Here is a 16452-nt window from a genome sequence, read left to right on the forward strand (position 1 = left end):
GTGTCTCCCTCTCTCTCTGCCCCTCCCCCGCTCATGCTCTGTCTCTCTCTGTGTCAAAAATAAATAAACATTAAAAAAAAATTAAAAACCCTTTAACAGCTTCCCAAGTCTCTTAAGTGAAAATATAAATTCCTTACCATGGCCTACAAGGCCCTACATGATCTAGCCTCTGTCCCCTCTCCCTCACACTTGTCTCCTTGTTGTTCCTTGAACACATCTCAGGGCTTCTGCCCTTGTTGACCCCCCTACCTGAAGTTCTTCCCCAGATCATCACATGGCTGGTTCCCTGTCTTCAATTAAATCTGGATTCCCGTGTGCCCCAATCTTCCTCATCTCCCCAGTAAAGAGTTTTTGGTCTGAAACACTGAAATCAAAGGCTGCAGCTCTTCCAGAAACGCTTAGATTTTAAGATCCATGGGGGAAGGAAAGACTGTGACTGTATTATTCACTGCCATATATTTAAAAAATTTTTTTTTATTTTATTTTAGAGAAAGAAAGAGAGAGCACATGAGTAGGGGTGAGAGGGAGAGAATCCCAAGCAGGTTCCATGCTCAGCGTGGGGCCTGGAGCTCAATCCCATGATCTTGGGATCATGACCTGAGCTGAAATCAAGAGTCAGATGCTCAACCGACTGAGCCACCCAGGTGCCCCATTACATTTTCAATTCCTAACCTAGCACCTGGCACATAGCACATCCTGAATAAAATATCTGTGAAAAAATTTTCCACCTTGCAGCAGTCCTTTCTCCACCTAAAACAATGTTTAGATTAAAATGCCTTACTCCAAGATCGTCCCACAACTTGGTGCCTTCTCATCTTTCAGGTCATCAGTCTCGATTGTCACCTCCTCAAAGGCCAATTCTGACCTTGAGTATAGTGGCCATAGGCACCCTCTCTTCCATACTATTGTTTTAATTCCTTCATAGCATGTATCACTGATTTCTTTTGTGTATCCTCTCCACCCACCCCCATCAGAAGGTAAGGGCCATGAGTCCAAGACCTTGACTGTTTCAGTCACTGCTCTATGTCCAGAACTTAAAAAAGTGCCTCCATAAATTGTTTAACTGCTGGAGTTGAGACTTGCATACTCTATATACTGTTGTTCTGTAACTTGCTCTCAATCAGACTGTATTCAACAAATTTACACTAAAATAAAACAAAACAAAACTCTACCCAAAGTAATTTACTTAAGTGTCTCAAAGTTCAGAGTCCTGAAAACCCAAAGCTGAGGTACAGGATTGAATACCACTACTCCTGGATTCCATTACCCTACCCTGAGGCTACCACCAAACCTGGCCAGTCACCTCTTCCCTGTCTCTCTCTCTCAGTGAGATCCCAAAGGAAAGTCTGGTTGGATGGGATTAGCCATAAACTCTCTCTGGATCCAAACGACCACAGACTGGAGAATGATTGAGGCTAGAGAACAAGCAAGGAGGGGAACGGCCACCAATATCAGAAAGCTCATGGGATGGAATCACAGCAACCTGAGTTAGCAAGAGAATTAATTCCAGGGTACAGAACTCCAAACATGTCCCTGAGGATCTTCTGTTAGTATTTCACACTTATTCAGGGAAGAAATTGTTTTCAAACTGGGGCTTTCAGGAAAGAGTTCTCTTTCCGCTAAGGGTGTTGAGGTAGGATTAAAGCGTAGGGTTGCTGAAGGCCATCTCTGTCACCACAAAGTAGAAACTTGTTGAGGATGAAGACACTCCTTGTAAAAATGGGCAGAGATTACTGAGAAGATTGTTTTAACTCCTGGATGAAGCTAAGACTGAAGTCATCCTAGCTCTGGACTTTTTAATAACACAAGTCAATTACTTCATTTTTTGATTAAACTAGCTTGAACTAAGGTTCTGTCATTTATGTCTTTAGAGTCCTGGCTGACGTGAACCATTTATTTTTTTTATTAAAAAAAAATTTTTTTAATGTTTATTTATTATTGAGAGACAGACAGACACAGAGCGTGAGCAGGGGAGGGGTAGAGAGAAGGGGAGACATAGAATCTGAAGTAGGCTCCAGGCTCTGAGCTGTCGGCACAGAGCCCGACACGGGGCTCGAACTCACAGACTGCGAGATCATGACCCGAGCCGAAGTCGGTCGCTTAACCAACTGAGCCACCTAGGTGCCCCGAACCATTCATTTTTGATAACACCGAGCACTTATAAGCAGGACATTGTTTTAGCTACTTCATGTGTTAACTTATGTAATTCTTATAATAACTCTAGAACATAAGTTACCATTATTACTTTCATTTTTTAGCTGTGAAAACTAAGAGCCAGGGAAGTTAAGTAGTTGTCTAGGTCACAAAACTGGTAAGTGACAATGCGGGACACAAATCTTGTCTGGCCCCAGAGTCTGCATACTTAACTTATACTATGCTATAATGCCTCCTCATTGCACCCAACCCTACCTGAACAGAAAATCCAACTCTATGACTCATGGCACTATCATCTTGGGATGGACAGGGTCCAGAAACCTTCTATTTGTGCCACCTGTCCTCAACATTTATGAGATTAGTTGTAGTTTACCTAGCTCGTAGGATTCCCTATGAGGAGCATGAGATGAGAATACATGTGAAGCATTTAAACAGTAACTGGCAAATAATTACTCAATAAACAGTAATCATCGATATTATCACTCTACGGGTCACAAGAGTATAGCTGGCAAATATAATAAAGATGGAAGGGATCTGTTTTCTTTCATCTCTGTCCTTTAAGTGAAGAGAAGAGATGCCATGAGTGGGAGATGAGAAGCCCTTCTTATCTTTGACCTATTGCAAAGCTGTTACCTCTGCCTGGAAGACCACTCATCATTGTCCCAACTCCTGTGGAACACCACCGAGCCCAAATACCACCTTTTCCATGACGTGTCTTTCCAGATAAAGGGCTCCTTCTTTCCCTGCCAAATTTCCACAGCATATAATTTGTACCTCATGTTCTGCCCTGTGTACCTGCCCAACCCCTCTAATGTACTGTGAGCTCACTGAAGGCAGGCCCCAGTGTGTATCCTGTGATCTCCATTTCCCCTTCTTGACCCCAGAGAGAAACAGAATCCCTTGGAGAAAGCCGAGAGCTCCAGACTTATAAAGACTTATAAAGGCTGAGGGAGGCTGACAGGCCACTGAGGATGGGGTGAGGCAGGTCACCAAGCACAGGACCTCAGGTAGCTCAGAATCAGGAGGGAGCACAAAGAAAAGTCCCTCAGATAGCAGTGGGTGGGGCACAGAGCTTCTTCTAGGAGGAGAGGCAATGTGCGCTGGGTACAGGAAGAAGACAGGAGAGGGTGGGGAAGGTGTATACAGCCTGAATGGGGAGTGAGATCTGAAAAACTTAGAGATTTCTGGCCAAATGCAGAAGAAAGAGCTACCCTTCTCTAATGATTCCCAATAACTTACAGAAGGCAGATCCCACTTTGTGGGATTCAGAGAGAAACAAGACACATCCCAGTACTTTCTAAACTTGCAGCCCAATGAGGGTGAGTGGACGAGTACATGAACAACTAAAGGGAGAAGGTGAGTGGTGCTCTAGAAGGGAGGGCTCCGGACAGTAAGACACAGAATGCAAAGAACCGAAAGTGCCTTTAAGGGAAGGTGCCTATGTGGTGAGGAACAGATGGAAGATTGGAGATGGACACATGTGTTGAAGGAGACAGCAGTCTGAAGCGAGAACACCAAAGGCTGGGGTATGGTGTGCAGGGGAAGCCAGAAGGTGAAAGTGCCGAGGAAGACCTGAAAGGAAACTATTCAAAGGTAGAATATGCAGTAATTGCTCAGAGGATGGGGTAACCTTTCAGGGTAGCCAGAATCCTTCCAAGGAGGGGAAGAAGACTTCCTGGACGGCGGATATTTCCCATAGGCGACTCTTGGGAAAATGAGGATGGGCAGCGGTTCGGAGGCACACCCGGAAGCCTCTTTCAGGGGGCTTTCTGTGGGGGAAAGGGAAATCCTCTCACAGGACAATCATTCTCAAACTTGAGCATGCAGCAGAATCACCAGGAGGGTTCCTGAAAACATTGCTGGGTCCTACGTTCAAGTTTTCTGATTCTGTAGGTCTGGGCTGGACCCGAGAATGTGCGTTTCTAACCAGTTCCCAAGTGATATCGGTGCTGCTGGTCCAAGAACCACACTTTTAGAACCACTGCTATAGGGAAAGGGTTTTTTTTTTTTTTTTTAATGTTTATTTTGGGAGAGAGAGAGAGAGACAGAGAAAGTACAAGTAGGGGAGGGGCAGAGAGAGTGGGAAAGAGAGACTTCCAAGCAAGCTCTGTGCTGTCAGCGTGGAGCCCGACGTGGGGCTTATCTCACAAACAGAGGATCATGACCTGAGCCGATATCAAGAGTCAGAGGCTTAACTGACTAAGCCACCCGGGCGCCCCTAGGGGAAGGGATTCTTTAGCGAGGAGGCCCTCAAAGGGGGAAAGGAAGGAGAAGGCTGCTGAAAGGAAAATGGGACGAGTCCTCAGGAAGTCTCTAAGGAGGGTGTTAAGGGTCGCTCAGTCTCCAAAAGGAGGAGTCTGTGAGGAGGAAACCTAAGAAAAAAGGTCTCTGCAGGTTGGCATTTCAAGACCTGAGGCTGTCTTTGAGGATGTTTTTATTAAAAGGAGACATGGAGGCTCCTGGAGGGGAGAGGACTGGAGGATGTTGGTGGCCTCTGAGGAGACAAGGAGGCTCAGATCTGAGAGGGACCTCTAAGTTGATTTCAGAGGAAAGAGAACGGAGGAGATGAGAGGATGCAAACAGGGATTCTAAAAATGGTAAATCGGATAGGGTCCTGAATGGCGATGCCACAGAAGGAAAATGAAGGGATGTTCCAAAGAAGTGTGAAGAAAGTGCTGGGGATAAGGTTGCTAATACAGGGCAATTTCGACGAAAATTCTCTAAAGGGCCTCTGCGGGAGGTGTGGCTTTCTCAGAGAGATCTTGGATGTACTGGAGCACGATGACAGGGGTCTTTTCAGGAACTCCTCAGAGAACTCAGATGAGGAGAAACCTCTGAGTAAAGTCTTCGAAAGGGTATAATATGGGAAAGGTGGGCCTTCTGAGTGGAATGGGCGACTGTCCGGGCAGAGAGCTTTTCAGAAAGAATTCTGGGACTTTCTAAGAGCAGGAGCTCAGTTATTTTGAGGGAAGACTGAACGGGGAGGGGGCTTCTAAAGGACCTGAGAGAACCTGTGAGGAAGAGTTCAGGGAGGGAAATCTCTAGGAAAAGTGTCTTAGTAGAAGGCAGGGGGTCTTGGAGCAGTGATTCAAGGGCTTCTGAGGGGGGTGCTAGAAGGGTCTCTGGGAGGGATTCCAAGGGCTTATCTCAATAGGAGGGCTTGAGGGGCTGCTGAGGTCTCTGAGAAGATGTGAGGAGGTCTTGAAAAACTGCATCTCACAGAGGTCATGAAGAGGGTCTTAAGGTTTAAGGGGCTCAAGGAGGTCGCGGGGGGGATTTTTAAGGGTTCTCTAAGGAGGATTCTAGAGAATATCAGAAACTACAAGGGACTTTTTGAGAATCCTGAAGAAACCTCTGCAACATGTGGTATAGTTTACTGGGAAAGATTTGGGATACATAAAAGGGGTTGGTGGAAAAGGCTTTTGGAACATGGGATCGAAATTCTCCACAGAGATTTCAGTGAACCTCTGGAGGAGATATTTGGGATAAGCGAGGGAGGTCTGCGGGGAAGATTCGTAGGGTATGTGAGGGTGATCTCTAGGGCATTTCGGGGTGGTGAGACTTGGGGGAACAGAGGTCTTTGGGAGAAACCCTTGGGATCTGTGGAAGGATCCTAAGGGACGACTCCATAAAGGGGGAGTGTGTCTGAGAGGTGGCTGGTGTGTGTGTGTGGGTGTGTGTGTGTGTGTGTGTGTGTGTGTGTGCGCGCGCGCATGTCGGGGGAGTCGTCTGGGTGACTTTTGGGGACCTGAGGACATCTCAGGGAGTCTCTGAGGAAGTCTTTCAAAGGTACACTGGGGACATTCCAAAGGACATGGTGGCGGGGAAGGGGGCTCAGAGATTTGGGGGGCCACGAGAGGCACGTCTCCCAGGCGATTTCTGGTACGGGGGTAGGTAGGAGGGAAAATTCTCGGGGACGTGTGACAGGGAAGTCCGGGCAGATTGTGGGGATATGCGAAGTAGGTGTCTGGGGGAGATTTCTGGAATGTGCGGGGTCTGGAGGGGCTCTCCGGGAGACTGCAGGAGATTTTTAGGGCTTACGAGGGAGGCTCGGGGAGGAGATATGACACACATTGTTGGAATAGACGAGGAGTGGCCTCCGGGGAATATTTCTGGACGGAGGAGGAGGATGGGGGATCTGGGGCCAGAGGAGGGGTTCGCTGAGGAAGATTTCCAAGACCTGCGCCGGTGTGTGGACAGGACTGTGGGGAGGTAAGGGGGGGGGTCTCTCGGAAAGATTCCGGGCCGGAGGAGGGGTGCGGGTTTCCAGGGGGCTCGGGGGCAGGTTTCGGGGCGCCGTGGGAACGCCCTCCTGGGAGGTGTCCGAGGCAGACCTGCGGGGGGTGGGGGTCGCGGGGAAGGTCCCCTGGCCCGGCCCCTCGCGGTCCCCAGGGTGTGAGGAGGGTTTCGGAGGGAAGCGTCCCAAGCGGCCCCGGCGGGCGACTCGAGGGTCGGGGCTGGGGGATTCTCTCGAGGGCCGGGACCCCCGAGGCCCGCGCTCGCCGCCGCCCCGCGGCTCGGGGTCCCTGAGGGGGCGGGGCCGCCCGCGCGGCCTGGGGCGCCCTGAGGTGAGCCCGGCGCGCCCCGACCCGCCGCCGCCCCGCCGCCGCCCGGCCCTGCCCGCGACTCACCGCCTCGGCCTCAGCCGCCGCTGCCGCCGTTCGGGCCTCGTCGGGCCCCCGCCGCCGCCGTCGCCCCCTCTCCGGCCCGCGAGCTCCCCTCCCTCCTCCCGCACCGACCACCGCCGCCGCCGCCGCCGCCGCCGCCGTCGCGCTGCGTCACCGCGCCGTGCGTCACCGCCCCTGGCCCCGCCCCGCCGGGGCCGCCGCGCGCCGGCATTAGCTCACGCCGCGGTGACGAGCGGCGCGCCCGCCAACGGGCGGCGAGGGCAGCCCGAAGGGCGGGAGGTGTGCGCGGAGAAAGGCGGGGTCCCGGCGGAGAGGGGAGCGCCGGGGGTTGAGCGAGGCCCAAGAGGCCCGCCCCCTGCGCGGTGGGATTGGCTGGCCGCGGGGCTGACGGGCAGGCGGCCCCGCCGGGGCCTCGGGGCCGGCGGGCGGGGAGGGGGCGGGGCGCGCGCGGCGTTGCCACGGGCAACGGGCGCGGCGGAGCCGGGGATTGGGCCTCCCGGCCCGCAGGGGGCAGTCTCGCGCGCGTCTCCCTCGGCAGCCGCTAGCTAAGTCACAATTCCTGAACCTGGTGATCGGGCGGGCCTCCCCGCCGCTCTTGCACGCCCTGCCTGAGGCCTGGGCCCAGCTGGGCCGAGCCGCCAGGTTACGAGTTGGCGCTCAGGTTTCTGGAGTCTCGGCTTTTACCACCGCAGCCCTCTCTGAGCCTGTTGCTTCGTCTTTCAATTGGGACTAGGATTGAAAGAGACGATGCGTAGAAAGCGCTTGGCACAATGGAGGCCGTCAACAAATGGGAGTTGTTGCTTTGACTATTGTAATCTGTTCATTCCACAAACTTTCCTGGATCTGGTGACTAAGCGGAGCGGGGGCCCTCACCCAGAAGGTGACAGAGAAATGGCTTGTTAGAGGAACTCAAAGAAAATGCGGTCGGGGTGGATGGAGTGTAGAGCTCCAGGCAAGGAGCGGTGGGAAATGAGCTGTGGCCAGGTGTTTGGCCGCTTGAGGGAGTTTGTCTTGAGGACACTAGGGAGCCATGGAAGGGCTTCAAGCCAGGGAGAGTCATGGTGAGTTGCGGGTTTGGAAAGATGGCTCTGGCTTTCATATGGAGCATGGATTGGAGGAAGTAGAAAACTGGGGGCCTTCAGTCTCGGGAGGCCTTTGGGGTGGGACTGGGGCTTTGCACCAGGGGGGACTTTAGGAAAGGGAGGGGGTGTGGACGTGGGCGGGGGGGGGGGGGGGGGGGGGATGCCCAGGAGGCTGAGTGAACCTGCCCTGGGACTGGCTGGCTGCAGATGGGGAGAGAGGGTGAAATCCAAGAAAAGGTCCCTGGCTGGGGCATTGGGGGTTGGTGGTGCCTCCCAAAACAGGTCTGGAAGATTCTGAGCCCAGTGCGGGCCACCCAACAGCAGGGGCCAGGAGGCTGCATAGCCCTGGGTCTGGAGCTTAAGAGAGAAATTGGGGCTGGGAACCAAGATTTGAGGATCACCAGAGGTGGTGACTGAAGTTGTGGGTGTTAGCGATCTAGCCTGGAGAGGGCATGAGGGTGAATGGAGACAAGGACCCAACAGAACCCTGACAGAAGGGGACACCTAAGGTTTAAGCAAAGGAATCGAGAGTCTCGAAGATTGGAAAGGAGCAGCCAGACAGAAAGGAAGGCGTGAGAAAAGGTCATTTCATGCCAGGGTAGGGGATATCACAAACCCCATCCACTACCCTTACATTTAAGCAAAAACGTTCACACCCTATAGAGTAGTTGTGCTTGAAACACACACAAAGACTCATTTATTCATCCAACAATACTTAGGTACCTAATATGTACGTGTCAGGTGCTGTTCAAGGTTCTAGAAATTCAACAGTGGAACAAAGCACACAAATATCTCCGCCCCACACTTACGTTCTGGTTGAGGGGACACAAACAATAAATAAATAAATACAATGTGACTCAGTGATAGTACTATGGAGTAAAATAAAGCAAGCTGAGGGGATGGAGTGATGAGGTCAGCACTCTTTTCGATGGGGAAAGACCTCTTGGATCAGATGAGATTGGAACAGGTATCTGAAGAAATGAAGGGGTTCGGGCACCCAGGTGGCTCAGTTGGTTAAGCGTCTGACTTTTTTTTTTTTTTTAATGTTTGTTTATTTTTGAGAGAGAGAGACATGGCGGAGCAGGGGAGGAGCAGAGAGAGAGGGAGACACAGAATCTGAAGCAGGCTCCAGGCTCTGAGCTGTCAGCACAGAGATCCGGGAGATCTCTGACCTGAGATGAACCGTGAGATCCATGACCTGAGCCGAAGTCGGCTGCTTCACCGACTGAGCCACCCAGGCACCCCAGCATCTGACTCTTGATTCTGGCATGGGTCATGATCTCACGGTTCATGGGTTTGAGCCCCGCATTGGGCTCTGCACTGACAGTGTAGAGCCTTCTTGGGATTCTCTCTCTGCCCCTCCCCTAATCTCTCTCTCTCTCAAAAATAAATAAGTAAACATTAAAAAAAAAAAAAAAAAAAAAAAGGAAACGAAAGGATAAACCATAAGGGGAAGAGGGTTCCAGGGAGAAGGAACAGCAAATGCAAAGGTACAGTGGCAGGATTATTTGCAGAACCACAAAGAGGCTAACGTGGCTGGAGTGGGGTGAGCAAAGAGGACGGTAATAGAAGACAAGGTCCAAGTGGTAATTGAAGAGGGGTGGTGGCAGATAAAGGCCACCGTAAGGACTTTAGCTTTTACCCAAATAATATGGAACCATAGGGGGATTTTGACAGAGGAAGTATGTCGTATGCCTTGGGTTTTATTAGGATCCCTCTAGCAGTCCTAGAGAGTACTCTAGAAGAGTAGACTGTGTGAGGGGAAGCAGGGGGACAGTGAGGAGGCTGCTGGGAGAGTGAGGACAGGGAGGAGGCTGCTGGGCAGGACCAGAGTACAGGCCATGGTGGTGGTGGGGAGGGTGGGAAGTGGGCAGGTTCTGGTTACATTTTGAATTTCAGAACCAGGAAGTTCTGATGTATGATGAGCTGGGTTAAAGATGACTGAGATCCATGGGGCGCCTGGGTGGCTCAGTCGGGTGGGCGGCCGACTACAGCTCAGGTCATGATCTCGTGGTCTGTGACTTCGAGCCCCGCATCGGGCTCTGTGCTGACAGCTCAGAGCCTGGAGCCTACTTCCGATTCTGTGTCTCCCTCTCTCTCTGCCCCTTCCCTGCTTGCTCTCTCTCTCTCTCTCCCAAATAATAAACATTTTTAAAAAATTTAAAGATGACTGAGATCCAGGTGGACACATCCGCTGGGCAGCTGCATGTAGGAGTCTAGAGTTCAGGGAGAGGGCCAGGCTGGAGAAATACTTAGGGTGTCCCCTTTGAAAGCTGAGAAACGATGAGATCAGGAGGCGAGGAAGGTAAATAGAAAAGAGAAAGGGACAAAGGACTGAGCCCCTAGAACACCCCACTGTCAAAAGGAAAAATCAGCAAGAGAAGCCACGAAGGAGCAGCTAGAGGACTCGGAGGAAAACCAGGCCAGGGTGTTGTTCTGAAAGCCAAGGGAAGAAAGTGTATCAGGGCACAGGGAGTGATGGAAGGTGTCACATGCAGCCGACAGCACATGACAGATGAAGACTGAGAATTGACCTTTAGGTCATTGGTGGCCCTGACAAGGGTATGTCAGGGAATGGGGACAGGAGTGACCATCTGCTGGGAGAGAGTTGAAGAGAAAATTGGGAGGAGGAACTGCAGGCAGTGAGCGTAGACGATTCCTTCTAGAAGTTTTGCTAAAAGGGAAGGAAATGAATGGGCAGTGGCTGGATGGAAGATAGGATTCTTAGTGTTTAAAAAGGAAGACATAACCCCACACGGAGGCCGAGAGGAAAGATCCAGTGGGGGTGGGAACATTGGTGATGCAGAGAGAGGGAGGACAGCCACAGTGAGACCCGTAAGCAGATGGGACAGGGTGGGAACCAGTGCCCAGGGAAGGGCTTGAGGAAAGCTTGTTCACTACACTTGTCCATGGGGCCAGCACAGCGGGCCAGCCATTGTGGAGCTGGGACCTGTGAAGATTCTTTTTTTTAAATGATTATTTATTTTTGAGAGAGGCAGCAAGTGGAGGGAGAGGACAGAGAGAGAGAATCTCAAGCAGGCTAAGCGCTGTCAACACAGAGCCTGATGCAGGGCTCGAACCCATGAACTGAGAAATCATGACCTGAGATGAAACCAAGAGTCCGGCACTTAACCGACTGAACCCCCCCCCCCCCCCGCAGGTACCCCTATGAAGAGTCTCTTTGGTTTGCTTATATTTTCTCACTGAAATACATGGAATTTTCCCATACATTACATTCCCTTTTATTTCTCCTTTGTATGACGGGACATTATATTGATTTGGGGGGAGGAATTTATGTACATAAGTAGGTTACATAACCCAGGAATTTCATTTCAGAGTGGGAAAGGGGCAACACAAAATGCACTTAAGAAAAAAGGGGGGTACCGGTCTGACAGAATTGAACACCACTGTTGTAGGGCCGATTATTAGGCCCCCGAGGTTGAATGGCAGGCAAAAAATTCACCATCACCTGGGCTCTGTGGAGCCTCCCATTTCCCCATCAGCACAACAAATGACAGTTTGATTAGCAAACCTCCCTAAGTTCCCCCTTTTCTGCTCCAGAATTAAAATATTCCAGATGGGAGAGATCCAGGAAAGCTTCCTGGGGGAGGGGAGGAGTTAAAGAGCTCACTGTTATCTACTCTGTATTGAGTGTGCCCACCATACCAGGAGGTATGCGAAGCTATCTTATCCTCACAAGAAGCCTGAACCAGAGGGGCGAAGTTATTTAGCTAGGACCACACAGCAAGGCAGCATTCGAACCCAGGTCTAGGTGATTGCAAAGCCTGGGAGGTCCTGGCAGATGAGGGGAAGGAAGGAAGGGGAGGGGCCTTCTGAGACAGTTGTCCCAGAATGGGCATAAACAGGATGTGGTGGTGGATGAAACCTTTCCCCTGCCCCACACCCCGCCCCCTGAAGCCTTGGTCCCCACCCCTAGAAGACAGCGGAACTGAGAAAAGAAGAGGCCTGTGGACAGAAAAGTCATGGTCAGGGGGCCGGGGGTTGTATGGGAAGGGCTGGGGGCTGGGAGAGTGCCTGGGTGAAGGTCAGGCTGGGGGATAGAGGTCAGGGGCTAGGAGAGTGACCCCTGTGGCAAAGGGCCTGGCTGGGGGGAAGAGAGATGCCATTTCCGGGTTTAGCCCCAGGCAGGCAGATCCTTGGGTCCCCTTGACCGTTCCCCAAGTGTGCTTGCTGAGAGGGCTGGAGTCCAGCCTCTACTCTGCACCCCAAGGGTGTGCATGGTAAGGGACAGCGTCTGCCCTAAGGAAAGGGCACTTTTTCCTAATGTTCACAGAAGCATCCTATGAGCCGTCAGGGCCCTCCTCTTTACTAGTGGAGAAACTGAGGTTTGGGGAAGGGGACAGGGGCTGGGTCCAGGTCAGCTCATCTATTCTTGGGCTTCTCTGGCAGTCTGATTCCCTCGTGGTGTGCGAGGTGGACCCAGAGCTAAAGGAAAAGCTGAGGCAATTTCGCTTCCGAAAAGAGACGGACAACGCAGCCATAATAAGTGAGTGTCATCTTCTCCCCTGGAAGGATGGGTGAAGGGGTGGGGACAAACGAAGTCTGCGCCAGTGTCACGGGCTGGCGGATGGAAGGGGCGTCTAACCCCTGTGTGCCATCCCTCCCCAGTGAAGGTGGACAAGGACCGGCAGATGGTGGTGCTGGAGGAAGAATTTCAGGTGAGGGGCTGGGAGGGATGGGACCCCCCCCCAGAAGTGCAGGGTGGGACTGCAGGTGGGAGAGCCAGGGGGCTGGAGCTGATGCTCAGAGCTTGACACTGGGGGCCAGAAAGGCCTGGGGGTCAAGTTCCCGCTCAGTTGTGACTCGAGGCAAGAGATTTCACCTGCATGGGTCTGTTTCCTCATCTGTGAAATGGGGACACCGGTCCCTCTCACTCAGGGTTGTCTATGGATTCAATGATTTAATCCTTGTAGTGGGTTTAGAAGAAGGCCTGGCTCAGTGAAATGATGATGATGACGGTGACGATATTTTATTGGCACTTAAATGAAAGTTTCCAGAGAAGTAAAAAAAAAAACAAAAACAAAAAAAAACGAGTGGAAATCCTGTAAAAGGGTAGAGCCCACCCTTTCTTTCCTCGCTGTCTTTATCAGTAACATGGGGATGATAATAAAGCTTACTTCATAGTATCGCGGTAAGAATTTGGGGGAGGGTGGCCCTTGGAGGCTGACGCTGGGGCTGATCGACGGGAGGGGGATTGGCCAGGAGCTGGGCTCTCTCAGGTCCTCTGAAAGGCAGTGCAGCAAATGGTTACGATTTGAACCCAGGTTCAAATCTGAATCCTGCTGCTCGCTGTCTGCAACCTTGAACAGGTGTCGTAACAACTCTGGGCCTCAGTTTGCTTACCTGTAACGTGGGGGTAATAACAGAACCTACCCCCACAGCATTGTGGGAAAGGTCAATGAGTTGATCTATGTGTGTTTCTTAGACCAGTGTCTTGGCAAGTGCTTGGAAGTGCTTATTTAATGTCAGTCTTTTCTCCCCACCCCCCCCCCCCAGAACATTTCTCCAGAGGAACTAAAAACAGAGCTGCCAGAGAGACAGCCGAGGTATTGTGGGGGAAGGAAGGGGAGGGTCAGGCCAGGGGGAGAGGGGTGATGATGAAGGAACAGACAGAGGGGCCCCTTGGATTCCTGTCTCAATCACGGGTCCTGATCCGTGTTTGAGGCCACGAATTCACACCCCAGGACCTTTTGTTTATTGCAGAGTTTTAGACTGACAGTCACGTGACATTAGAGCTGGATTATTTTTTTCTTTGGGTACAAACTTTGTTAGATTTTGGTCTCCTTATTGCATTTCATTAAACAAAAAATGAAAAAAATTTTCCTTTTTCAACGCACGAGAATATCTGGGGCGGCAGAGGAGTTATTTGACCCTTAACGATTGGAGGGAATCCTGTGCGAAGCCACACGAGGCTGGTGCTTTTTGTATGGAGGAGCTCTTTGACCCTTCTATGAAATCTAGTCCGTTTAGAGTTTTCATCTCCACTGGGGTGAATTTTGGGTGCCCCGGGATTGCAACCCTCAATCTCAGGCTCTAGATCTCAGCCAGGATCAGCTCCCTAGGTATCTGACAAGTATAGTCACATTGGGCCTCATCCACAGAAGGGAAGGCTCAAACACAGGGCTTTTTTTTTTTTTTTTAAGTTTATTTACTTTGAGAGAGAGAGAGAGAGAGCAAGAGTAGACAAGGGACAGAGAGAAAGGGGGAGAGAGAGAGAATCCCAAGCAGGCTCCACACTGTCAATGCAGAGCTCGATGTGGGGCTCGAACTCACAAACTGTGAGATTATGACTTGAGCCAAGATCAAGAGTTGGATGCTTAGCTGACTGAGCCACCTAGGTGCCCCTCGAACACAGGGCTTAATGCTCTGCGGCTGCCTGCCGTCTGGAAATTTTTTATGGTTTTACCTTTGAATTTGTGTTTTGTGTAAGGGTCTGATAGGACAATGGAGCATGTGCTGGAGACTCGGAGCCTCCTCTGGCTCACACATGGTCCCTCCTCCAGCCCTGGACAGCTTCTCCCCTGGTCACTGCCACCCAGTGAGTGCTGCTGCCCTCTGCCCCAGTCAGGGGCCTGAGTGCACATGTCGGGGGCGGGTCAGAGTCAGGGTCAAGGTTGGCACACGCCCCCTGCATGGCAAGTTCCAGGATTTGTCTGCAAGCATCTGTACTTCCCCTGCGTGTGTGCTCATGCCCAAGAGAGCCTGACTTTATGTAGCAAACGTGAAAAGACTGTAATCACGGGGCGCCCAGGTGGCTCAGTCTGTTAAGCATCCAACTCCAGATCAGCTCATGATCTCCCAGTTTGTGGGTTCGAGTCCCGCATCGGGCTCTGTGCTGACAGCTCAGAGCCTGGAGCCTGCTTCGGATCCTGTGTCTCCTTGTCTCTCTGCCCCTCTCCCATTCACACATGCTTTCTCTCTCTCAAAAAAAAGTAAACTTAAAAAAAACAGAAAGACCACAGTCAGTCTGGAGACAGACTGCAGAAGAAGAACAGCCTTTCTCCTGCCTTTAGAACAACAGGCCCCATGTTTGCACTGGGCTTGGCAAGTTATGTGGCTGGCCCTAGTCTCAGGCCAGAGATCTAGAGCTCTGGACAGTACTGCATAGTGCTTGAGCCCTTACACTCCGACACTGAATTTCCTGGGCTCAAATCTTTCCTCTGTCCACAGAACCTCGGGTAAGTGACCTTCCCTCTCTGGGCCTCAGTTTTCCCATCTGTAGTATGGGGATAATAATAGCACTTATGTCATCGGTTATTGTGAATCGAACAAGCACCTCCTATTTGATTTTCATTTTGCATTTGAGGCCAGTGTCCTGGGTCTCATCTGTTAACCCTAGGCTCTCAGACTCAGGCAAGATTTCAAGATTGTGGGCTCCGGCAGGCAATGGGCCCTGGACCCGGGCGCCAGGCCGAAGTATTGAATTTGAATCCCCTTTCACTGGTGTAGGTTCGTGGTTTACAGCTACAAGTATGTGCACGAGGACGGCCGAGTGTCCTACCCCTTGTGTTTCATCTTCTCCAGCCCCGTGGGTGAGACACAGCTGACACCTGTCCTGATAAGGGGGGGTCTTAGATGCTGTGTGTGCGGCATGTGAGAGTGTGTATGTGGGTGCAGGTACGTGTGAGCGGGCACTGTGTGAATGTGCGTATACGTGACTTTGTGAGTACGGGAGCGTGTGGCGCATGTGGTGTGTGCGTGTGTGTGGTGTGTGGGTGTTGGGAGGGCAGCGGGGTGGGGGTGGGGGTGGGGGCTCAGATTCTTTAAGAATCCACCCATACTCCTCAGTCCCAAGGTGTATAAGCAAGTTAGCCTCTTCCTTTTCCTTAGAAGCCCTGTCTGGCCTCTAAACCATCTCCAGGAACCCTCGGATTAGCAAGCCCCCAAACAAGTCCCCAAGCTCTGAGTAGAGCTTCAAGAGACCACCTTGGAACAGCTCCCAAGACCCTTAGAAAAACTTCAGGGCCTGTATGACGTTGCTAGGGCCTCAGTGATAACCCGGGTCCCCCAGTTATGCTCCCTTCTCCTTTTTCCCATGCAGGCTGCAAGCCTGAGCAACAAATGATGTATGCGGGGAGTAAAAACAGATTGGTGCAGACGGCGGAGCTCACGAAGGTCTGGGCCTGGGGCTGGGGCTCCCCAGTGTTAGGGAGGAGGAGGGGGAGGGTCTGGGCTTCCAGGTCTGAGGGAGGATGGGCTGAGGGTCCGGGACTCCCAATTCTGAGGGAGGAAGGGGCCAGCGTGCTCGCCCTCTGAGTTCCTGATTGGATCTCAACGCTGAGACCTCTCCCCGCCCAGGTGTTTGAAATCCGCACCACTGAAGACCTCACCGAGGCCTGGCTCCAAGAGAAGTTGTCTTTCTTTCGTTGACCTCTGGGTTGGGGAACTGAAATCCTCATGTCTGAATTCCTGAAGAGACGGGGGACTCGGACCCCTAAGGACCTGAACATCCGAAACCCTAAAGAAATTAAAACGCAAGAACTCCTCAGCAGGAGGAGTTTAATTTAAAGAAATTAAAATTCAAGAGATCCTCAGCTCTCAGTTTGTTTCTCATTGTGGGCCCTAGC

General features: G+C 51.7%; 2 protein-coding genes across 5 annotated transcripts in view; one reads left to right on the plus strand and one right to left on the minus strand.

Moving 5' to 3' along the window:
- The window catches only part of SAMD4B (sterile alpha motif domain containing 4B), a 41914-nt gene extending 35079 nt beyond the window's left edge, over positions 1-6835 (minus strand). Inside the window, exon 1 of the mRNA XM_042920521.1 lies at positions 6786-6835. The gene's annotated coding sequence lies outside the window, so the exon portion shown is untranslated. The remainder of the gene's footprint in view (positions 1-6785) is intronic.
- Positions 3610-16419, plus strand: GMFG (glia maturation factor gamma). 4 transcript variants are annotated; one of them, XM_042920528.1, is made up of 7 exons: positions 3610-3747; positions 12275-12371; positions 12494-12543; positions 13382-13431; positions 15335-15417; positions 15927-16000; positions 16184-16419. In XM_042920528.1, the coding sequence occupies exons 1-7, from the start codon at positions 3625-3627 to the stop codon at positions 16253-16255; spliced, it is 549 nt and encodes a 182-aa protein (XP_042776462.1). In that variant the 5' UTR covers positions 3610-3624; the 3' UTR covers positions 16256-16419. The 4 variants fall into 4 exon arrangements, with proteins under 4 accessions (XP_042776462.1, XP_042776465.1, XP_042776463.1 ...); XM_042920531.1 differs by lacking the exon at positions 3610-3747 and adding an exon at positions 7374-7662; XM_042920529.1 differs by lacking the exon at positions 3610-3747 and adding an exon at positions 11746-11850.
- The last annotated feature ends 33 nt before the right edge of the window (positions 16420-16452 follow it).

Source organism: Panthera leo, chromosome E2, assembly GCF_018350215.1.
Source record: "Panthera leo isolate Ple1 chromosome E2, P.leo_Ple1_pat1.1, whole genome shotgun sequence".
Classification (NCBI taxonomy): Eukaryota; Metazoa; Chordata; class Mammalia; order Carnivora; family Felidae; genus Panthera; species Panthera leo.